The 24,929-nt window shown below is 41.6% G+C and overlaps 1 protein-coding gene across 1 annotated transcript in view; it reads left to right on the top strand.

Moving 5' to 3' along the window:
- Positions 1–24,929, top strand: part of ARPP21 (cAMP regulated phosphoprotein 21) — a 138,234-nt gene that overhangs the window by 1,100 nt on the left and 112,205 nt on the right. Inside the window, 2 exon segments of the mRNA XM_066244858.1 lie at positions 22,151–22,324; positions 24,169–24,335. Coding sequence (XP_066100955.1) covers positions 24,207–24,335 — 129 coding nt within the window. The 5' untranslated portion in view covers positions 22,151–22,324; positions 24,169–24,206.

Raw genomic sequence — 24,929 nt, 5'->3', positions numbered from 1 at the left:
CCTTGGCAGCAACACCACAACGGGCAGCAGGAGAAGGCCAGATACAGTTCAGGCCAGAGGATGAGGACAGCCTTGGCAGCTCCGTGGTGCGCTCTGCAGCTGCAGGGGCCTTCGGGGTGTCCGGCTGAGGCTGAGACGGCCAGGCCTTCCCTCCCACCGCCACCAGGTATTGGACGTGGACTGACTGCCCCAGCATAGAGTGCCACTTTGGGGACTCAGCTCTCAGCTGCTGAAAATGATTCCTCAAGAGAGAGAACGGTCTTTTCTTAAAGAGGAACGGACCTGTGTCTACCAGAATGGGGAAAACTGAACATCATGATACCCTAGACTAGCCACGTGTGTCTCAATGTCCACGCCTGTGTTGAATAAAAAATGCCAGGCATGACTCTTAGGGAGAAAAGGCTTAAGTAGACACAGGTCAATTTCTCTTTTTCTTCTTTCTTTCTTTCTTTCTTTCTTTCTTTCTTTCTTTCTTTCTTTCTTTCTTTCTTTCTTTCTTTTTCTTTCTTTCTTTTTCTCCCTCCCTCCTTTCCTCCCTCTTTATCTCTCTCTCTCTCTCTCTCTCTTTTTCTTCCCTTCCTCTCCTCTCTTCTCCTCTCCTCTCCTCTCCTCTCCTCTCCTCTCTTTTCTTTCACCCTTCCTTCCTTCCTTTCCTTCCTTTCCTTCCTTCCTTCCTTCCTTCCTTCCTTTTCCTTCCTTTCCTTCCTTTCCTTCCTTCCTTCCTTCCTTCCTTCCTTCCTTCCTTCCTTCCTTCCTTCCTCCCTTCCTCCCTTCCTCCCTTCCTCCCTTCCTCCCTTCCTCCCTTCCTCCCTTCCTTCCTTCCTTCCTTCCTTCCTTCCTTCCTTCCTTCCTTCCTTCCTTCTTTTCTTTCTTGGTGCTGTAGCCAGTCCGAGGTTCTCAAATCTCACACATTCGCCCTGGAAACAATAATCAATCACCTGCAAATCAGTGTGCCTCCCATCTGGACTGAAACCCCATTTGGGTGCATAGTCTTTGTGTCTGAAGATTATTTCATCCCCGAGAAAACGTTATACTGTAATCTTTTTATGATGGAAATTTTCAAAACATGCACAAATAGAGATAATTGGGTACCAGACCCCCAGGTGTGCCTGATGGATTGTCAACACTGTGCCCCTCCCACTCCAGAGGAATGGTTAATAGCGTAAAGCATCTTCTTCCCTGTTGACCTGAGACAGATCCGGGCGGGCCTGTCCTCAGAGTAGGGTGAGATTTCACAATATTTGAAGTCAGGAACGTCTCTTAATACTGCTGACGTGAGTGCAGGAGAGGCTGTCGGAGCCGTGGTTCTGGGAATGGGCATGCCCACCCTCATGGACCTTCGGAGCGGTGCCCGGCCATCCACTCACATTTCCTCTGTCCTGGCTCCGCGACTCAGATGTGAACATTGGATTTGAACTTGGAATGTGTGCTGATGCCCAAGGCTCTCTCCATGTTCCCTGGCACCCAAGAAGGCCACACTGAGTCACAGGCCAAGAAAGGTTCAGGATATTTACTTCATTTTTGTAACGATGCTGTGTTGTAGGGCCTCGTGGAAACTGTTGAACGTGGACGTGACCTGCCGCCCTCCTTCTGAGCACTCAGCAATTTTTCAACCCGGTATAAAGGCCAAATCAAAATTTCTGTTTAGGAATGGAGTATCTTAGGGAGAGTCTACAAAGAATACCTGAAACATTGTGAGGGGTGTTATTAGAACCCACCCTGTGACTTGAACATCTAAACCCAGGGTCCCCAAACTACTGCCCGAAGGCCACATGCGGCCCCCTGAGGCCATTTATCCGCGCCCCCCCCCTGCTGCACTTCCGGAAGGGGCACTTCTTTCATTGGTGGTCAGTGAGAGGAGCATAGTTCCTATTGAAATACTAGTCAGTTTGTTGATTTAAATTTATTTGTTCTTTATTTTAAATATTGTATTTGTTCCCTTTTTTTTTTACTTTAAAACAAGATATGTGCAGTGTGCATAGGGATTTGTTCATAGTTTTTTTTTTTATAGTCCGGCCCTTCAACGGTCTGCGGGACAGTGAACTGGCCCCCTGTGTAAAAAGTTTGGGGACCCCTGATCTAAACCATTTCGGAGTTCTTTGCAAGTTTGAGTCCCCAAGTGGGTCTGCCAAAGAGGTCAGGATTGCATCTCAGCTCTGCCGGGCTTTGGGCTTTGCCGGGCTCTGCCCCGAGCAGGCCAGTCGCAACAGGCCTGGGAGTGAGTCAGCGCCCCACGTTAGCATACCACGGGAGCAGGAATTTGTTGGTTGTTTGGCCTCAGAGCAGGTGGCCGTGGGGGTTGCGGCGGTTGCATTTCCTCTTTGAGGTGGGGGCTCAGCTGTTTCCTTGGTCACAGGCCCCCCGGGTAAGTGCCTGGAGGAGGCAGGGGGCCAAGAATACAGCTGAGACTTGAGCTGCAGCCAACTCCCAGCAGCTGCTACTGTGCTTGGAGCTGGAACCGACTCCAGGCTGCAGTGTGGCCTGATCTGGCATTTGGGGAGGAGCCTGGGAGCAGTGTCACTTGCATATTCTGAGTGACTTAAACCACCTGCTCTTTGTGTGTGTGTTTGTCTGTGTGTGTGTGTGTGTGTGTGTGTGTGACTTAATTTTCAGTGACGTTTCTTTGACATTCAAATTACATGAAAAATTTTAGGTCAGTAAAAACAGCATTAGATTTTCACTCTTTAGGGATCAACGCATTCGAAGATCTTTAAGGGATTAGTTTAAAAGCTAACAGTGAAGGTACCATCCTAAATCAGAACGTCTGTGTTTTTAATAAAAGCACGTTCTGGTTTATATTTCTGTCACTGTACGTATGTACAGAAGTAGCTTGGAAAGGAAATTGCAGTCGGAGAGAGAAGAACTGAGCCTGGGTTGTCCTGTGGCCTTTACAGACATAGATAGGGGGTTGATTTCGGATGTCATTGTCGCCCTGGGCCTAAGTTTTTTTGTTTCTTTCTTTAATATGCTAACTGAAGACTGTACCGTTCTCAAATCAGATTATGAGAGCTTGTGTTTTGGAGAAGTAAGCGAGTGAACGTAATTAAAAAGTTCTGGGCAAAATGTTATACGTGGACACTCTAAAAATATCTACACAATCAAAATGTGTGCTTAGATACGCAGATAGACATTTGTGCGTCTGTTTCTATACAGCACCAGTTAATAGGTCTTTTAACATGGCTGACCATCTGGTTGTTTTATGTAATGTAAACCTATTCATTGGGAGGTAAGAGATCATTTTTTTCCTTCTGTTTTTTTTTTTTGTCTGGTTTTTTTTTTTTTTTAATTTTTATTTTTAATTTATTGTGTTGACATGGTTTTAAGAGTCCCACTCAATATAACAGCCTCTACACCCCACATCATGCCCCAGGCAGAGACTCTTTCCACCCCCATGCCCCCCCTCGTCTTTGAAAGAATTATTTTAAACCTTCCGGATTCTGTTATTTCTTACATTTGAGAAACTAAAAAAAAAAAAAAATTGGTTAAACATTGCCTGAGTTCATGAAACTGTCCTCTCACATGAAAGCATTGCTGTTGTAGAGTCATTTCATAAACTTCACCCGACTTTTAAACAACACAACTTTCCCCTCAAGTCTGGGTCCTCCTAATCATGGGGTCGGGAACCTATGGCTTGCGAGCCAGATGTGGCTCTTTTGATGGCTGCATCTGGCTCACAGACAAATCTTTAATGAAAAAAGTAATAACGTTAAAAATAAAAAACATTCTCATGTATCACAATCCATTCATTTCCTACCGCTCATGTTCATGGTTGCGGGTGGCTGGAGCCAATCACAGCTGTCCTCCGGGACAACACCAAATTTTTATTGGATAATGCGTAATGTACACGGGTCGTTGTATGGCTCTCATGGAATTACATTTTAAAATATGTGGCGTTCATGGCTCTCTCAGCCAAAAAGGTTCCCGACCCCGGTCCTAGAGCATGGGGCTGTATTCTGATCATCTTTGTACTACCCCTGTTCCTCCCAAGGAACTTACTAAGGGCATACAAAACAAGTGAAAAGGTATTCAATTTCTACTGTTTGTTATAGTTTTGAAAGGCAACATAATGATGATGTATGTTATGGATTTAAAAATACCCAGCTCCTCGCTCATGTTGGAGTATCTCCACTGGCCCTTGCCACATTCTCAGACCCTCAGCTCCAGCTGTGCCCCACTAAGAGCAGTGGCTGCAGGCAGGGACTGTTTAAAAGCCACAAACCTGCAGGGGGCTTCTCAGTAAAAAGGATTAGTACAGGGGTTCCTAAACTATGGCCTGTGGGGGCCGCATGCGGCCCCCTGAGGCCATTTATCCGACCCCCGCCGCATTTCCAGAAGGGGCACTTCTTTCATTGGTGGTCAGTGAGTGCTCCTGAAGTACTGTATGTGGCGGCGCAGCAAAGCGCAGCATTGCTCACGTACAGTACTGCTTCCGGTGACGTGGGACACACCCGTCACGGCTCCAGAAGTGCGTCATATCACTTGTTACGGCTAGCAGTGACAAATATGAAACCGGACATTGACCATCTCATTAGTCAAAAGCAGGCCCATAGTTCCCATTGAAATACTGGTCAGTTTGTTGATTTAAATTTACTTGTTCTTTATTTTAACTATTGTATTTGTTCCCATTTTGTTTTTTTACTTTAAAATAAGATATGTGCAGTGTGCATAGGGATTTGTTCATAGTTGTTTTTTTTATAGTGTGGCCCTCCAAAGGTCTGAGAGACAGTGAACTGGCCCCCTGTATAAAAAGTTTGGGGACCCCTGGATTAGTAGGTAGTAGATATGAAGAATGCTATAAGTGATTACACATATCACACACGCACCTTTCTCTGAACCTAAAACTACTATACTGGAGGTCACCACATTTCTTGCAATGAAGTTTTAGAGTCTGCCCCCAAACTATTAATTTTCCCTGAAACTTTTTGGTTGATTCCTTATAGAGAGAAGTAAGCTCACAACACAACATTCAAGCCAGTGACTCCATTAAAAATATTCTTAAATTCCTAAGAAATTTTAGCCCAGTTTGACTTGTAATTGTTTTTTGACTATTTTGAATACATTTGCATTGTTTTCATTTTGATATTTATTCTAAGCATAAAACACGCATACTGTATGACAATTTAAATATTTAGAGAACTAGTGTTGAGATTGTTTTGACATTTTAAAATAGGTGGGTTTTTTTTTGCTAATTTACTTGGCTTGTGTGCAGGGTGTTTTTCTTCTGCTTTGTCTTTGACATTTATTTAAACCATTCCTTTTCACTGACTTGATTCCTTTTATTGCACATTAGGTTAGGTGTACTTATTCTCTACTTTGGGTTTATTAACAGTTCTCTGCCTTGTCTTTACTTCCATGTGTTCTGATTAAATGGATAATTATATTGGAATCACAAACATATTTCACAGGGCAATTAATACTGCAAAGAGTCATTTTGAATTCATTTATTACTTTTTTAGTTGCTTCTTTATGTTTACTTTTTCTGATTAAAAAAATAAAATAGGTTCATTTGAGAAGATTCAGGAAGACTAGAGTGGGCATGAACCCTCAGATGACCCCTGCCCCTGTGGCCATTAGTGTCACCTTTATTATTTAATGCCAGGCATGTAGTGACTGCTATCCTGGCTCCTTCCACAGGGCTGTGGTTAAAATTCAAGTCCTGGGACTAATGTGTCAGAATTTGAACTCTGGCCCCACCTTCTGCTAGAATAAAATGTTGGCTATGATACTTTATGTCTCTGTGACTCAGTTTCCTCCACTCTAAAATAGGACAAGTACTGACCAGATGGTGCCACAGTGGATAGAGCATCGGACTGGGATGAGGAGGACCCAGGTTCGAGACCCCGAGGTCGCCAGCTTGAGTGAGGGCTCATCTGGCTTAAGCAAAGCTCACCAGCTTGGACCCAAGGTCGCTGGATCGAGCAAGGGGTTGCTCGGTCTGCTGAAGGCCCACGGTCAAGGCACATATAAAATAGGACAAGTAAGGTTTATTCTCTTTTTTTAAATCAAAATAAAGTCAGGCATACAGAAAGATTAGCCTCAAAATGTATTGGAATTGGTTTCAATGGGCTCTGTTTACATTAGCATTTAACTTTCTTTTTATGTAAAAATCTCAAATTGTATTATAGTAAAAGTAGTTTTATTTACCACCGTGATTTATGGCCGGGCTAATGATAATGAGGAAGTAATTGCTAGTTTGGAAGAGAGACCGCAGCCGTTTTGCCTTCTGAATAGGCACCCTAATCTCATGACTTGTTCCACTTATAGATTCATTCATTAAATAAGTGCTTCATCAGACTGTTACCGAACACCATGTGTTTCATAAAATAAAAAGCCCCTGTTTTTAAAGAACTTATGAGAGAGAGAGATAAGCAGTTTACCGATTTCTCCCTGAAGAAGTGACGGTCTATTTTACAACGGAAGCTGGGTGCGTTTGTGGCTCCCCTTTCTTCTCATGCAATTTTGGAGAGGTGCTGGATTGGAAAAAAATTAAAAAAGAATAGAAAGAAATGTAAGAGTCTTTATCATTAATTAAAGGAAAATGCAATTTAGTCTGAAGTGGGAGAATACAATGCACACAAACTTAATGCATGAGGAAGTTTTGAAAAGGCCTGCTACCCATTGTATGCCAAAGGAACACACTCTGGGAGCCAGCAATGAAGCAGGCATTTGAGCGGCCTCTCCATTCTGGAGTGGACCTGATTTGCAAAGACCTTTAAAGTCTGGGATTCTAGCTGTTGGGTACTAGTAATGGTGACTGTAGCATCTCATGGCTGTATCATTTGTGAATTTGTTTTTATCCACTTTAGATAATATTTTATCTATATTCTAAATATAGAAATGTCCATTTTTGCAGGAAAAACATCTCTACTAAAAAAAAAATAGTAAAGGTCCTAAGATCCTTTTTTTGGGGAAAAGCTGTAGGTATTACTTCTAATAAATATTGTATTTATTATATCTTTATTATCTATTCCAGGAGAGAGAAATATAGAGAAAGAGAGAGTGAATGTATATCTACAGAGAGGTTATATTAAAATGGTTAGAAGGCCCTGGCCGGTTGGCTCAGCGGTAGAGCGTCGGCCTGGCATGTGGGGGACCCAGGTTCGATTCCCGGCCAGGGCACATAGGAGAAGCGCCCATTTGCTTCTCCACCCCCGCCTCCCCTCCTTCCTCTCTGTCTCTCTCTTTCCCTCCCGCAGCCAAGGCTCCATTGGAGCAAAGATGGCCCGGGCGCTGGGGATGGCTCCTTGGCCTCTGCCCCAGGCGCTAGAGTGGCTCTGGTCGCGGCAGAGCGATGCCCCGGAGGGGCAGAGCATCGCCCCCTGGTGGGCAGAGCGTTGCCCCTGGTGGGCGTGCCGGGTGGATCCTGGTCGGGCGCATGCGGGAGTCTGTCTGACTGTCTCTCCCCGTTTCCAGCTTCAGAAAGAAAAAGAAAAAAAAATGGTTAGAGATCATACTGTATATTGGTCATGGTGCATAATAACATCAATAGCTTATTATTGTTGGTCAGAAAACAAGTTTTTGCTCATGTTTATTTCCAGAAAAGGCTGCCACTATCTATCAAAATCCACTAAGAGACTAGCCCCTCCCCCCAATTCAGCTATCATGTTTTATGGAGGAAACAAAATCAACAAACAGAATAAATTTACTCCTGATCTGCATACCTAACTCGAGAAAATAAAGCATGTGAAAATGCTGCATCATCATACCTCTGAGGAGAACGCTCCCTAAAGTTCCTAACTGGTTTTTAATGATGTTCCCAAAACACAAAGTCTGCAGCAAAGCCCAGACCCCTCACCCAGGTGGTCAGTGCCTAGAAGGAGAGCCGTTTTTTTTTTTTAAACAAAACTCTTCGAAAATTGGCATTATAAATTCCTGCATAACGACACTGTAGGTGGGGAGAATTTATATAGGCAGCATTTTGTTTGTTTGGTTGGTTGGGTAGGTTGGTTGTTTAGAGTCACCTTCAGTTGGCCTCTTGGTGGCTCAGTGGGTGGCCAGCTGAGGGAGGAAATGGGCTTGTTTCTGCTCCTGCGTTATTCTTGCCACACTCCTGCTGGAGTCTCTGAAGTTTAGGACGATTGCGGCCTGACCTGGAATTGGCGGCTGTGGGCATGCACTGCCCCTCACCCCATAGGAACGGTCAGGCCACAGAGTTTTCAGCAGGGAGCCAGCATGCCCAGAATTGGACACCACCTGCCAGATGATAGGCTTAGTTTTGGAGCACAGAGGATTTCAGAGACCTGGGGTTGCACAAACTATACACACGTTTCATTCTCTGTAGGTAGACAGACAGACAGACAGATACAGAGATAGACTCAATTCTTGATATTTAAATTAGAATACTAACAATGCTTTGTGAGGCTGAAAGTAGTCATTCGTGCTAACATGCTTAGAATGCTTTGGTACCTAGATTCAGATTACTTTTCTTGCCTTTATGGACCTGACTTTGAGACGCAACAAATCCCATCATGTTCTCTACCTTCCTTATAGCTTCTTTTTTATTTCAGTGAAAATGTGTAATCTTTTGAAGTACAGAGCACATTTTTCTAGACACTGTACTTTAATAAGTGCAGGGATATGCTATTCTTGATATACTATTTATCCATAATGATGAATAATCCTGTCTCTGCTTAGATGCTAATAATAACTTTCTTTTGTCTTTCTAGTTTTAAATTTATTTGTGAAAATTAAGTTTTGTTGCAGGCTTCATCATGAACTTCCATAAATGCACCATGTTCCATTTTACATATTAATTTTGAAAGGGCTTTTTTTTTTTTTTTACACAATTGAGCTGACCAGCCTGCTTTCCTTTCTTCTTTCCTCCCTTCCTTCCTTTCTTCCTAAATTTTCATTATGAGTGTGAATTTTTCTCACAGTATACTTCTTCCCCATATTTATGCCTTGGACTTTTTATTAAGGAGACCACACTCACCAAAAGATTCCACTTCCAAGTGGGTCTTGCTCTGTTATGAATATAACTACTGACTTCTTTTTTACCTTTGGTTTAAATTTTGGAAGGATTACAAATAAGCTAGCAGCTCAAAAGCTGACTATTGCATCTTATTTAAGATTGACAGATATTGCATTTTCATCAGAGATCCCATCATAAATTTGATTCTTTCCCAGATAATTTCCCTGGCCATTTCCATATCTGTAGCCTGTGTTACACTCTTGCAAACTTTAACAATGAAATTCACTTATGCTTCCAGTTTTGGGTGTAATACCAGATTCCCAGCCCCCAGCTAAGTGCCAAGTTCTCCTACTTGGTTGCAGGGTTACTGCCTCGCATTGGATTTTATAAAAAATTGTTGATTGACTGATTTCAGAGAGAGTGGAAAGGAGAGATGGACAGAAACATCCATCTGTTTCTGGATGTGCCCTGGCTGGGGGTTGAACAAGCCACCTTTGTATATACGGACAATGCTCTCACCAACTGAGCTGTCTGGTCAGGGTCCCATTTGATTTTTAAGTGCGATGTTGCACATTTGACACGTCAAAGCAGGTGCATTCGCTTCACGTTTTCTTCTGACAATGTCAGTTTGCATTGGGTCCATCTGTAGTTTTCTTTTTTCTAAAGTCTCTGAAAAACAAGCATACCTCAAGACTATTTTGTTCTAATTACAACACACATGTGCAAAGCTAATAGCCACTTCCAGGCCCTTAGCTGGAATAAAATCCATGAGTAAAATGACCCCAAATCTTCAACTTCACCATCAGGAATCACAGAGACTTTTTGCACATGATGTAGTCAACATTTTCCTTCATCACTGAAGGAGTCATTCAGTCCTGGAATCACGGGCCAACATTCCCCATCACTTAAGTCAAGACTGGCCATATGCCTGACCAGGCGGTGGCGCAGTGGAAAGAGCGTCGGACTGGGATGCGGAAGACCCAGGTTCGAGACCACGAGGGCGCCAGCTTGAGCGAGGGCTCATCTAGTTGAGTCCAACATTGCTGGCTCAAGCAAGGGGTTACTTGGTCTGCTGAAGGCTCGCGGTCAAGGCACATAAAAAACAAACAAAAAAAACGAAAAAAAAAAAAAAAGACTGGCCATGTGTCTCCTGAATTTCATCAATAGTTTCTTTTAGTTCCTTCATATAAAATGATTCGAGAACCTGTTTTCTCCCTTGCTTCAGCACCTGGTAGCTCTAGCATGTTCTAAGAACTCACAGAGCTTACACCAGCTTGTGCTCTTCTAAGGTTATCAAAATGGATTCACTATGTAAAAATACAGAGCGTTACAAAGAGCAATCACCCATTTTCTTGGAGCGGGTTTCTCAGGATGAAAAGGTCTTGTCGGACGCTGGAACAGGGAGCACTAAAACGGGAGTGTCTACCAAAGCAGGGGGCACTCACCTGCAAATCCCAGGGGTCTTTTTTCTTTTAAATAGTTAAATATTGTTTTTGTTTTCTTCCATTCAGCAATTCTATGATGGCAAAATTTAATCTTTTGATTGGGAAATTTACTCCATTTACATTTAAAGTAATTATTGATAGCTAAGGATTTACTATTGCCATCTTTTTATTATATTTATTTATTTACTCACTTATTTTTTTAATTTATTGAATTTTCCTGCAGTCTTTATTTATTTATTTATTTATTCATTCATTTTAGAGGGGAGAGAGAGAGAGAGAGAGAGAGAAAGAAAGAGAGAGAGAGAAGGTGGGGAGGAGCTGGAAGCATCAACTCCCATATGTGCCTTGACCAGGCAAGCCCAGGGTTTTGAACCGGCGACCTCAGCATTTCCAGGTCGATGCTTTATCCACTGCGCCACCACAGGTCAGGCTGCTTACAGTCTTGAATGCAACTAACTCCTTAACTGTCCCTTCAAGCAAGAATGTTTGTTTGTTTGTTTGTTTTAATGGAGCTTTACCTGAGGTCACGGTGTGGGACGTACATTACCATACCTGGCCGGCCTTCGAGACAGAGAAGGGTCATGTGATTCCAATTCTGACACTAAATGGTAGCAGGCCAGCCAACTTTAAACTGCAGCCTCTCTCTTTCAGATGGCCAATCACATGCTCATTTTAGGGTACTTTCCAAGCAGGGCATCTGGGGTTCAATCAGCACTGCCACAGATGGCCCAGACCTGGAATGGTGCCCAGCACAACCAGGCACAATTCAACTCACGTCTTAAGTAGGAAACTACCTTCTGGAGGAGCCCTGGACATGATAAAACACAGATTCCATTCCACCAACATCTTGTAAGGTTCCTGAAAATATATCCTTCCCAGAAATATACCCATTTCTTTTTTCAGCAAACTGGTTGGGATTTGTTCCGGATGTGTGATAATCACTGTTGGTAGTTTGATATAGACAGGTCCAAGTGCCCTCTATCCAGAGAATCTAGAATATAGCGCCCACCTTGGTCATTCATCATGAGCATTTCCTTAGAACATTGTTATTTAAAGCAGAATCCAAACATAAGTCACACCCTTGATGGCTTAGACATGAAGGCTTAGAGATAATTGCTTCATATATTAGCTTTTATTTACTATACAGCAGTTCTACCTGCATCTGTAAGTTCTCTGTCTGCAGACAAGTAGCTCCTTCCCCGCCCCGCCCCCTACCGTGGTTGCTTCCTCTCCCCAACCTCCAGGAAAGGAGGCATCAGGTATAGTACTTCCCTTACTCCTTTCTCCTGCACCTTAGGCCCTGAACGCAGACCCTTGGACCTCAGTGCAATCACACACCTTGTGGGGAGGGGGTGGGGTATTGTGCTTCCCCTCCTCCATCTACCCTTTCAGTAAGCTTTATAGAAACTTAATTGTGGTGAGGAACAATTCCAACACAATGTCGCCACCATTAGAACAAAAACACATCCATGTCAAGTGAATTCATCTATCCTATATTTCAAAGTGCATCTTCTTTCAGGAAGTCTGAGAACTGTAGGAATAACTTAGTGAATACTTTGTTTCTTCTCCAGCAGGAGTGAGGACTTCTGCACAGGGCTTCTGCATTTCCACGACTGCACTTCTGGCATGTCGGTCCGTGACCACACGCAGCGCTATATTAGGCAGTGTAGAGAATGAGGAAAAACAGAAAAGGAAAAAGGCTACTGCTTTGAAGAAGGGGTGGAGCAGGCACATGTGAACACCACAGTTCCTGGAGTGGGCACAGCTCCCTCAGAGGGGAAGATGACACTTAGGTGAGCCCCCGAGGTGGAATGAGCACTCAGAAGAAGCTTCATGCAATAACTCTAAGGAGTAGAGTTGGGGAAGAATGAGAAACACTACATATATGTATGTGTGTGTATATATATTATATATATAATATATATACATATACATATAATATATATAATATATATACATATACATAATATATATATATATATATATATATATATATATATATATATATATATATATATATATTTAGCCTGGAAGTGTGAGCAAGACCTAGATGTCTGGCCAGTTTCATTACGATAAACCATGCATTTGATTGGTGCCATTACCCACTTGGAAAAACTCAGAAACTACCAACAGCCTGAAAAAGCTCACCAGTCTGGGTGTCTTCAGTTCAAGGGTTCAGCACTCTCCTTTTGTCTTTAGTGGAAATGTCTTTCCCATTGTTCATTTTCTCTTCATTGCATCTACTAGTTCCCTTAAGATGGCTTTCAAAGTTAACCCTTTGAGAACATACGACTTTAAGAAAAATGTGTCTATGGTGAGCAGTCGTGTGTATTGTTTCTATACATGCGTTAGTTCTCTGATTGCTTTGTTCTCAAACCCCTTTGTCTGTTGAGTTCCCTGGTTACACTGATGGCTCCTTCAGGGCCTGCACCATCTCTTCCTGTAGTATCGTATTCAGAAGGTCACAGAACGTGCCACACAGGTGTTCAGCAAGGAAGCTTCAGGGCGCTCTTCCGAATGCAGTGGCCCAGTGTCACAAAGCTCAGCCAGACCAAAACCTTCTAGGGACCCAGACATCCAGAGGGATGTCGTGGTTTTAATGGCGGCCAGGTCAGCTGTTTTCCCTTAACCCTTTTGCCACATTGGTTCATGGGTCTCTGAGTCATCAGATGCCTTGGCTTTTAGGTGAAAAAAAAAAACAAAAAACCAGAATCACAGTCAAGTCACCTGAAATCACTGATCAGTGTCCAGTTAGAGTTTGGAGCCTCCTTTTGTTCACTGAGTCAACAGATCCTCCCGTGTGCTGGACCGTTCCGAGCACGGAGATAACACAGAGGTATACTGAACAGGCTAAACTCTCTGCCCATTGTGTGGCTTACAAAACACAGTGGGAGGAGAGTGAATTTTACTACTTGGTTCAGATTTTAAGCCTTGTGAAAGGATGACTCATCTCCATTGCGAAGACCTGGGTTCTGGTGATTAAAGGAGCCAACAGCCAGCTTGACTTAACACTAAAGACAGGACAAGCAGGCGTCTGTCTGGCTTGTCATATTCACCACTGTGGGCTTGTAATGAATGGTGCAGTGGCTGTGAGGATAACATTTAAAAAAAAATTTATGCAAAACACTCAGTCCAAAATTACCCATGTCATAGTGAATACTCCATAAAAACATGGATTCGCGTGGCTGTTGTTTCCCGAAGAAATAACAAGATCGATACGTTAACACGCAGCGGCAGCTCAGTGCCAGCCCACATAACTAGAAATTCCCTTTGTCCTCGTGTCTCTTGTGTTCCACATGCCATACTTGGGATGGCAGTATTCATCCATTTCTGCTAAATTTCTCTCTCGTGGCTCTCTCTCCCCCCCTTTCCTGTAGTCAGAGACCCATTAGAGCCACATGTTGGCTTTTTGTTTTGGGGAAGTGCTCTTCGATTCCCTTGCCTCCCTGGAAAAACCTTTTGTTTTTCTGCTGTTTGCAGGGGTGTGTGGGAAGTAGAGCTGAGGTCATAGGTGGGTAATTAAACTTCCATGTGGAAGCCTTTTGATTAGTTTTACATCGCTAATCATAATTCTGAAAAGGCAACATGAAGGCCTGAAATATTCAGATGCTGTCACCAGATACTAAGCATCTACATGAGAGAAAACAAAGACATCATAGCAATGGAAACCTCTTACTTCCCTAATTTACATATGGAGGAAAAGACATCAGTTCTATCACCATTTCAAAAATCTGACAATATTAATTTGTCAGTTTATCTTTGCTTTTATTCATTTCATCTAAATGCCTCTTCCTTTCCTCCTTGCTGCAAGCGAGGTGTGAATAACTCCGACATTTAGCTCCTACACTCACAACTATAACAGCATCACATCTGTTAAGTTCCATTGTTTTTGAAATGACAGCTGCCTCTTTTACTTCTTCTTGTAGGAATGAAGGAGAAAAGAGTTCATGTCAGATACGCCGAATAAAACTAGTGTGCCCCCTTTTTGGAAGTGCCTTTTCTTTTCGTGATGAGTTTTTTTATAATCCTTGAAGCCGGAGTTGAAAATATGCATTTGTGATCAATCCTCCTTCCGTTACAAGGTGTTGTCAATATAAATAACTGAAACTAAATAATGGATTATATTTTGGGTGTCTAGGTCAAGAGGAAATTGAAAAATATTGTTTGAACTGATTCAAACTGAATTTAGGATGTACTAATCAGTGAGATTAATAATATTCAAGCAAAAAAAGTATCATTTCTGTTCCTTATCCCTCCTACGCCTAAAATAGAGTTTCTTTTCATAGATCAGGGTACAGCGATATTGAGGGGAATATTTATAATAAGTATGTAACTCCGTGGGATTCCTGGAACAGCTAACTGTTTGGGAACAATTTTGTTTCAACGAAGTTTTATGGAATTATCTGCAAGATGCCTACCATGTTATGTAAGTTCCTGGAAAATCTGTTTTAGTTACAGTTGGAATGACAAGGCAAGACCACATGTCTGCCATCCGGGCATTTTGCTTGAAGATTAGGGGGACATACATTTCTAATTGTTACGTGCATTCTGTCACCAGCATAGATTCTAATTGTTCCGCATTAAAAAATTACGATGCCTTTCTGCAAACCCTGGCTACCCTTTATCTGGGGGCCATGCAGGAATGTGGTTTCCTGTGTGGCCTCTGGAAAGGTGGGAACTATGATTTCCAGAAGTGAAAGAAGGAAGTTGGGCTGTAGCTGGCAGATAACTTTAGGTCATTCTGGTAGTTACGGCTTACGGGCTTTCAAGATTTTTCACAGAGAAAGACCAAGCATAATGACTAGAAACCCAAACACATCCATGTGATTTTAAAGAGAAAACCAGAGAAGAAACAAACACATCAGAAGATACATATGTGCAGTTCCTATGCAGTGTTTGCTGGCTCATGGGAGAGGAAAGAAGATAGCAGTCCAGTGAAAATGTGCAGGGTTCTCTTGCAATATCCTGGGATTCAATTGCTTAGATTGGGTGAGCCTGGTCAAATTTCTAGTAGAGCCGTCAGTAGAGGAATATAGTGCATTAAATGGAGTTCTAATCCAGCTCTGTCGCTATATGGTTGTAGATCTTGTCCAGATCACTGGATTTAATGTCAGCTACACTAGCTGATTGCAAGGTTCTTTGCAAAGCTAGGATTCTCCGTGTATCTGCACCTTTTTTTTTTTTTTTTTAAGTTTGCACCAGTCTGGAGGTTGATGACACTGCCCCGTGTGTGGATAAGTCATGCCTAGACTCTTACTAGAATGAGGTAGGAAATATAAGGGAACGATCAGCCTGCGTGGGTTGTGAAAGTTGAGGCGATTTAAAAATCTTGGGACTAGTCCCAGTGGTCACTCAGTCAAACCAAAACCATCCTCAGTGCTTCCTCAGGTTGTTTTATTTTCTTTAACATGACAGCAGGACCATTGGCCCAGCTCTCTGTGGCATGGATTTTATTGCAGATTCTTCTTATCTGTAATAAAAAAAATATGCAAAAAAATCCTGGGCCAGTGATGAAACAAGGCTGCTGATCAGCTTTTCTGTTATACCCAGGGCTACCACCCTGATTATTGGCATCCTGCTGTGTGTAGTGCAGCAAGACTGTGCCCAGAGTCAGCTTTGGGCATGAAAATTGATCGTGGTGTCTTTTTTTCATTAGAAATGGTGTCTATTTCCTTTTGTGAATGGGAAAAACGTTGGCCAAACACTCGCTGATTCTGGTATAGGGGCCGTGGAAGGGTCTTCGAACATTGCATCCTAACCTCTTTGTTCTCGCGATGTCCACATCGGAGGATTCAATAGTAAAGCTTATCTTGCAAAGACAAGACTGCTAAGATGATGGTAAGATTTCTGAAGGTCCCATTTACTGAGTATCTATTAGAGCCAAATGTAAACCTGGATAGGTTACGTGCACAAAACTTGTCTTTACGTGGATGTGTTACTAAGTTACCAGGGGAAATGTTGCAAAGTAGTACTATCATTTCTGCCTTTGATCTGTTTGTATGTATATTGATTTGTTTACTCTTGATTTATATAATATTCAGGAAAAATAAAGGTTTTTCTATTGTGATCAAATACATAAAATGTGCCTGACCTGTGGTGGCATAGTGGGTGAAAGTGTCAATCTGGAATGCTGAGATCACCGGTTCAAAACCCCAGGCTTGCCTGTTCAAGGCACATATGGGAGTTGATGCTTCCTGCTCCTCCCTTTGTTCTTTCTATCTCTTTCCTCTCTCTGTCTCTTTCTTTCTCTGTGTCTCCTCTCTCTAAAAAAATGAATAAATAAAATGTAAAAAAAAAATACATAAAATGATAGTTATCATCTTAGCCATTCAATGGCAATAAATACATTCATAGTGTTATGTAACCATCACATTTATATCCACAACTTTTTTAAAAAAATCATCCCCAACAAAAAACTCTGTACCAATTAAACAATAACTGCTTTCTTCCCTATCTTCTGCCCCTGGAAACCTCTATTTTACTTTCTATCTTTATGAATTTGCCTATTATACATACCTCATATTAGTCGAGTTATATTTTTTCTTCTGTTTCTGGATTATTTTACTAAGTCCATCCATATTGTAGTGTATATTAGAATTTTATTCCTTTTTGTGGTTTACTAATATCCCATTGTATGTGTATACTATATTTTCTTTATCAGTTCATCTGTTGATGGACACCTGGGTTGTGTTCACCTTTTGGTCATTATGAATAATACTGTTAAACATTAGTATACAAACATCTGTTTGAGTGCTTTTGATTATTTTGGATATATATTTACCAGTGGAATTACTGAGTCATATGGTAGTTCTGTGGTTTAAAAAGTAGGGTTTTGGCCCTGGCCGGTTGGCACAGCGGTAGAGCGTCGGCCTAGCGTGCGGAGGACCCGGGTTCGATTCCCGGCCAGGGCACACAGGAGAAGCGCCCATTTGCTTCTCCACCCCTCCGCCGCGCCTTCCTCTCTGTCTCTCTCTTCCCCTCCTGCAGCCAAGGCTCCATTGGAGCAAAGATGGCCCGGGCGCTGGGGATGGCTCTGTGGCCTCTGCCTCAGGCACTAGAGTGGCTCTGGTCGCAACATGGCGACGCCCAGGATGGGCAGAGCATCGCCCCCTGGTGGGCAGAGCTTCGCCCCTGGTGGGCGTGCCGGGTGGATTCCGGTCGGGCGCATGCGGGAGTCTGTCTGACTGTCTCTCCCTGTTTCCAGCTTCAGAAAAATGCAAAAAAAAAAAAAAAAAAAAAAAAAAAAAGTAGGGTTTCCCCCCCCCAACTCTAACTTTTGTAGCAACACCAACTTTTGAAGCAAGACCAGCTTCTCTTTATCTGAATATTTTGAAGCATTTGACTATAGCTACTTTTGTAGCTTCCTAACCCTTCTTTGGTTGAAGGTGAAAGTGATATAATTTTTTTTGGGGGGGGGAGGACCCAAATGTAAGGTCTTATATGAACCCTGTTACACTTCACTTTATTCCTTTCAACAATTAGTTCATCCCATGGGGATATCCAAATATTGACTCTGGGATCCAGCTCCTTACATACCTCTCCCAAGTTTATGACTTCTTGTCTTTGAAAGGCACTGAGAAAACACTTAAGAATGATAACAGCAGAAGTTATCTTTATTTTCCAGTTCATGAATAATCAAAAAGAGGATGATGAAGATAAAATTCTTCAATTCATTTTTTAAATTTCTCATGTGGACCCATTAAAAGTATTTAAGTTTTATTTTATTTTATCACATTTTAGAAAAAGAAAGTATTTTTGAGATTGTCTTAGTTGGCCTGAATATCATATCATAATGTAGAACATCCTTGCACATAGTACAGGTTCAATAAAGACCTATTATAAAAACAGAAATATTGGCCTGTTTTAAAGGCACTTATGCTTGTTTGGGGTTATTCTTATGTCCAAATCTTTGACATGAGTTGTTTCCTTACTCAGTTTCTGCTAAAAGTAAATGTAGATGATGCTTGTGTCTAATTTACTATAATAGTTTTAATTTTAAAAGAAGCGATATTCTACAGATGTTATAAATTGCTCAAATAAGAATAGTCATATAAAACATATATATACCCTAATATGAAAAATACTTTTCTTAAATATCCTGCCAGGTTCTTCCTCCAAAACAGTTGTCTGAAAATTTTGTCATGGGCATGTGTGGCTCAATAATCTTACAGAATGCCTACGCATTGGGTTGACCCAAAGGAGTTTAACTAAAGGGTAGAGATTCTGGTCGAATGTTCCTTGTACATGTATTGAAGAATCTTTTCTCTGGGAAATTAAATTTATGTGAAAATGTCTCATTGCATTTTTTTGTTTGTTTTGTTTTGTTTTGTTTTGTTTTGTTTTTTTGGTCACCTGGGGAAATTTTCAAACTTGCTGAAGGTAGTAGTTTGTGCACTCTGTTCATACTATGGTTGCTCTTGTTTCTCAAAGAATTATATTCCAATTACGTTTTTTACCCTTTTAATTTTTTCCCCTTTTTTTCTATTTTAATTTAATCTTATACATTCATAACATTTTAAAAAAAAACTTTAACAGAATAACTATTTCATGACTCAGGTATGTCTTTGGTTTATAAGGTGTTGCAGCTTATAAATATCATCTATAGCAAACTGACAACTCACAAGTGTCAACACAATTAGCAAGTGGTTTACATTTGCAGAACAGTGACCAGCTAAAAAAGGAAGAAACAGCGTGTATGGGAGAAACATCATTTCCATCATTCAAATAAGTAAATCTTGGTTGTGTCGTTTTTTCACAAAGTACTTATACTGATTTAGGATAAGATTAGTCATCCTGTGTTAATTTTTAGTAAAAGATTGTGAGGGAAGTGATGAATAAAGTGACCCTTCCAACTTGTTAATAGAATTCAACTTTAATTTCTCATTTCAGCTATCCCCTGAGAACTAAATTACTCTAGGAATCTGAATCAAGTTTAATTTTTCTTTCTCCACATGACAGCCTAGTTAGTGATTAATAGATGCGACAGATACACAATTAGGACACAGGTATTTGGTTGGTGGAGATGAAAGAATATTTGGAATGTTGCATTGTGTCTTTTTCCTCTCTCCCTCTCTTTCTCATCCCCACAACCCCATAATTGCTACGATTTGCAACTCTAAAGTAAGGAGAACAAATAAGAAAGAACAAAAATCTAAGGTAAAATGGTAATCATTGTAAATAGTGGAGAGCACTGTGGATCAATTTCCTATAGCTTGTTTTGCAAACGATTAACTGCTTTTACTAAATGTTCTCTTCTAAATCAGCTATTTTCAACTGGTGTGCTACAAGAATTTTTAAAGCCACCAATACCTGACTGTTTAGTCAGAGACACTGAACTCCTTTCTCCTAGATTGTCAAATTTTAAAAAATGACAACAGCCCACACAATAATGGCCGCCTGGTGTAAATGAATCAAGATTATAACCAGTTTTTTGTTGTTGTCGTTTGTCTTTTTATCAGATCGGCAAAAAAAAAAAATGTATGTTTCGGTGCGCTGCGGAATTTTAGTAATTCGTTTATGTGCACTACGAGATGAGGAAGGTTGCAAATCGCTGCTCTAAATTATGGTGAAAATATTTTCATTGTTAAGAAGTGTAGTAACTTTTATCTTGTGCATTTATTTGTATAGAGTCTCCTCTTTCTCCCTCCACCTCCTCCAACTTTAACAATTGAAACTTGGCTAGGATATCTGTTAGCTAAATGTTAGATTGAAGATATTTGTTAAACAAAGTTTTGCTTCTTGGTGACCATGGGAGAAACCGGAACAGATTAAGATGAAATGGCATTGGAAGAGTTGGGTTAGTTTGGCGAACAGAAAACTGGAGTAGAGTTGATTTCCTGGCACCGCTGTTTTAGCAAAGAGAACAATTTTATTCGGTTACAAAAATATTTGTGATCCATATGCTTCTCTCTGCTCATGCCCATATGCCCATATTCGCTTTTATCTTGGTAGATGATGACTTTATGATTCAGGCATGCAAGAATAATACCTCGCTGGCTTCAGAGCTCGGTGCTATTTCAGGACATGTCCTGGTAATTACGCACACACACATATCCAGGCTGTTCGCGCTCTGAGCTGGTTAAGTGGATATGAGTCTGTTCTTTCTCTTTCTCCCATGGGAAGAAGTATATCTTGCCTCCACCTACTGGAATAATGCGACTAGGTTTAGATTTGAAAACTGCATTACCATTCACCTGTTGGATTAAAGGCCACTGTACAAATATGAGGATAAGAGAAAGGAGTCAAAAAGGTTGTGCTGATCATTAATAACTTCATTTTCTTTGGGGGAAAAGGAAACAGAATTCAGAAAAAGCATTTGGTAATTCCATCCGTTACTGGTGCCTATTCTAAGAAATATTAAATACTGGCTTGATTGCTTCAATAGATTCTAAGACATGTTGACTTGTATTTAACACTGACTGTTAGTAGTCATAGTAGCCATTGTGAAACTGGTCAAAATTGAAAAATAAAAATTACTGTTGATTAATAATTCATTTTTTGCCCTAAATGCATGTTTGCTTATCTCTCAATAAGCTATGTCATTTCTAACAACAGAAGAAACAGAATTCAAAGCCCAATTATCCATTTTAATAAAAACCTCAAGAAAGCTAGCAATGATTGACTGTATAAGTGATTGCATTTTCAAAGGTTGTTTTTCTCCCGCACGACAAATGGCATTGTAACCCAATATGTTGTTAACATAGCTGCAGTAAAATCCAGCGAGGAGTCAGCTGCGCTCATTTAAACTTGGGAGGGGGGCCACGGGGGGGCGGGGGAGGCCGAGAGGGTTTCTGAACTTCAGACTCAATAACTGAGATGCACTTATTGTTCTCGAAGATGGACATGTGATGGGAGAGGGGCGCCTGCGGTTGGACTTACAGGTACGCAACGGAGTATAGAACTGCAGCAAAACTTGAGCTACAGCTTGGTCTTGGCAACTGTTATTTTAAGGCTCCATCTCCATGTTTGCATTCAGGCTGTCTCTGCCTCGGCTCCTGTAGGAGTGGTGAGAAAAAAAGCAAGTGCACATTAGAGCATGGATTGTTTGCAGCAGGCTCAAAGTTTGCAAATCTGTTGAATCCCTCTGACAGCATGTCTTTGCTGTCACACAGAATGCCCAGCTGGCGGTGGCGATCCTAACGGGGAGGGAGGGGTCTAGAAAGACTTGTGTGGATCGCACAACAGGAATATTAGGGATGCTCCTTCCCAAACTGTAAGTGGCCAGGCGAGGAAGGAACCCTTCTCGGCCCAGGCCATCATGAGACTGCTCTTTTTACCGTGTAGATAATGCCTCATTAGATCGAAGTCTTTCCTTCCGCGTCATTAGGATCATCTTCATAAGGAAGAGAGTCACAGCAACAACATTACGGTGTATTATATGAATCTCTAATTAAGACAAAGGCTTTGGTTATAAAAGGAGGCAAGACTTCTGCTCATAGGTTATCTGGAATCTCATTGAGGCAAACACACAAGCTTCTTCTTCTTCTTTTTTTTTTTAAATATAAAGTGAGAGATTTCACTAAAAAAGGTTAAAATTGAAGTGAGTAATCTTCGGTGCATAATGCAATTGTTAATTTTAGCTCCCTGCGTGGGTGCCGCTCTGACTTGAACAGCCGGCTGTAGCCTTCATTAGAGAAGAAGCAGGCAGCTTGAGACAGGTGGAGCTGGATCAAGCTGTGAACGTGATTTTGCTGGAAGCTGGTCATTAGTGTTAGAAACCGGTCTTATTTCTTTGGTCCTTCACCCTACCATGATTATTGCAAGTATTACTATTGACTTTTCATCTTTTTTTCAGGTTGACGATGTGTCAAACTGTGTAAGGGACTCGCACGGACATGGGCATTCCGAACTGTTAATGGGGACATGGGACTCCAGTTGCCTCTGATCACTTGTGAGGATTTTTCCGGAGTAGAACGACAGAAGCCGCCAGTCAGTCGCCGGGACCTACAGCGGGAATTCTGCGCAAAAGGTAAAAAAGAGTCCTGTTGCCTGGCTGTCATCTCATCTGAATTTCTTTCTTTTCATTGTTATATAAATGTGCCCGTTTGCATAGAACAGTTCATCAAGTGTCAGCAAAACAGACCGGGTCTGGAGTGGGCTCTCGGCTGGCTTCTCGTTTGTAAAATTGAACTCAGTGTGTTCACTCCATTTTCCTTTTTAAATCTGGTCACGATCTGGTTTTGTTTTTGTTTTGTTTTGTTTTTTATTATTGAAATGCTCTGGAAAAAAAAAGTTAGGACAACAGACGTCCCATCTCCTCCCCCCCTGCCCAGTACCTTGAGAAACAAGCTGTTTGCCGTCGGGACACAGAATTTCTTTCTTTTTTTTTTAATTTTGTTAACTACTTGTATACCCAGTTTCACAGAAAGAAGAGAAATCTGTCACAACACACTGGATGGTACAGCCTAAAGCCCCCCCAGCCCTAAAAGCACTGCTCACTACTCACACACTCAGACCACCATACTTTACAAGTTTTCCTTTTTCATTCCCACAATCCTTTGCCAAATGAGCCTTTTCTTTTCTTTTTCTTTTTTTTTTTTACTTTTATTTTTTATGATATCATTAGATACCATCTGTCCTGTCATGGTGGATCTTAGCAAATTTGCAACAGAAATTGCTGTGTTTTAAGCTTTCTCTCATATTTCCTATATCCTGTTGGGAATAAAGATACTGAATTAGCAAATGGCAATTAAAGACTCCAAAAAACATCTCAAAACCCTGATTTATCCAATAATAAGGACGACTCTTAATGGCTGAGAGGAGAGCAGTCACTGCTTAGGAATTTTTATGCAAAAAGAATTGAGTTTCTAGGGCTACAGTGGCTTTTTCTCTCTCTCTCTCTCTTCCCTTTCTTCTTCCCATATTTCTCTTTCTTTCTTTTCCTTCTTTTTTCTTTCTTTCTTCTTTTTTTTCTCACATCTACAAAAAAGAGAAACTGAGGACAAAGTAACTGTGAGATGGTTTATGAGCCTCATTTGACAGCCCATCGGAAGGGGGAGAGTTGGAGAACAATAAACAACTAACAGACAGGCTGGAACTTTGAAAAGCCCTCTAGTGTCTGCGCAGGGGTCTATTGTGAGTCTGGAGTGGCCTGGCGGAGTTTAGTGCGACAGCTTCCTCGGGGGCTGCAGCCACAAACCCATCTCCACAGGGTCAGTGTGGCTCCGGGTGGGAGGGGGCTTTGGCCTTGAATAAAAGTCGCTGTCAGTTTGCAGCCTGAAAGTGTTGACCCGGAAGGGTAAAAATTACCCAATTTAGATCCCATCCTTTTGTCTGAATTATTACCTCTGAAACAAATTCCTGGCCCCTCGTAGAGTGCACTGTGTTTCTTATACCTAGAAAAGTATGGTGATGGTTAAAACTTGCAAATGATCTTTGAGTCATCCTAGGAGTGCTGTAAACACCAATACCACCTCTTGACTCAGAAGGGCAGGGCCTTCTGTTCAAGAGTTGGAGGAATACTCTCTTTCTGTTTCTTCTACTTTGTCATGGGTGGGGGGCACAGGGACGGTTAGTGTGTGGAAGCAGCTGTCTCTGTTTATTCGTGTACCCATTTAGACGGTAAGGTGTGCTTCACAAGTGTTATGTGTTGGTGGGGTTATGCATAGGGCAACCCAGTCTGCCTCTTGTGTTTGCCTTGGGTACTTTATGTAATCTTGTTTTAGTCTTTTTTTTTTTTTTATATAAAATTGGCAAGGATGCCTGAGCTGCTCATTTGAATTTGAATATAAAGAGAGCAATGAATTATCTCGAGAATAACAGCAAATACTTCACCCAGCTCTAACTTTATTTTCTGACATCGTAACCTCACAGGGCATCGAACCTCGCTGTTTTAATTTGCGTCTGAGAGCATGTCTGAGCAAGGGGACCTGAATCAGGCCATAGTGGAGGAAGGCGGGACCGAGCAGGACAGGGCCACTCCAGAGAATGGCATTGTTAAGTCGGAAAGCCTGGATGAGGAGGAGAAGCTGGAACTGCAGGTAAGCCTGGGGACCATCCGTTTCTCCGTCCGTTGTGTGCAGTTCCTTCTTTGCATTTTCAGGCTACTTTGAACATTTGTTTTCTTCTTTTTAAAAAGAGTTTGACGAGCAAAATGAATAGGAAATCCACAAAGCTTATCTTCTCCTTCCCCAATTATTGTTACTTTTTTTTTTTTTTCTGACTAAATCATGCTTGAAAATGCCCTTGGAGATGAAACTATCCAAAGGATGTTTTTAGTGGCTGAATTTGCACACAGCATCTCCATACTAATTTCCAGACCACCCCAAGGAGTTCGTGGGGAGGCTTCTGCCAAGGCAGCTTTAGGAGAGCTGAGTTTTAAAAATGGTTTTGCTATTCCGTGAAAAGATGAAGGCTCAGTTTATGACAGAGGAGGAAAGATCGATGATGTGAGCTCTGCTGCCCTTCATGGGCAGGCTAAGGTTCGATTCTTACTAGCAAACAAATCTAAGCCCAAGACTTCTGAGAGAGAGAGAGAAAGACAGAAAGAGAGAGAGAGGTGGGGGGGGGGAGATTGAAAGTGATTGAAGGTGATTGACAGTCCTGAAAAACTGATGTGATAAAGTACATCACGA

This window comes from Saccopteryx bilineata, chromosome 10 (genome assembly GCF_036850765.1).
Source record: "Saccopteryx bilineata isolate mSacBil1 chromosome 10, mSacBil1_pri_phased_curated, whole genome shotgun sequence".
Lineage (NCBI taxonomy): Eukaryota > Metazoa > Chordata > Mammalia > Chiroptera > Emballonuridae > Saccopteryx > Saccopteryx bilineata.
This window is presented reverse-complemented; position numbering and strand designations above follow the sequence as displayed.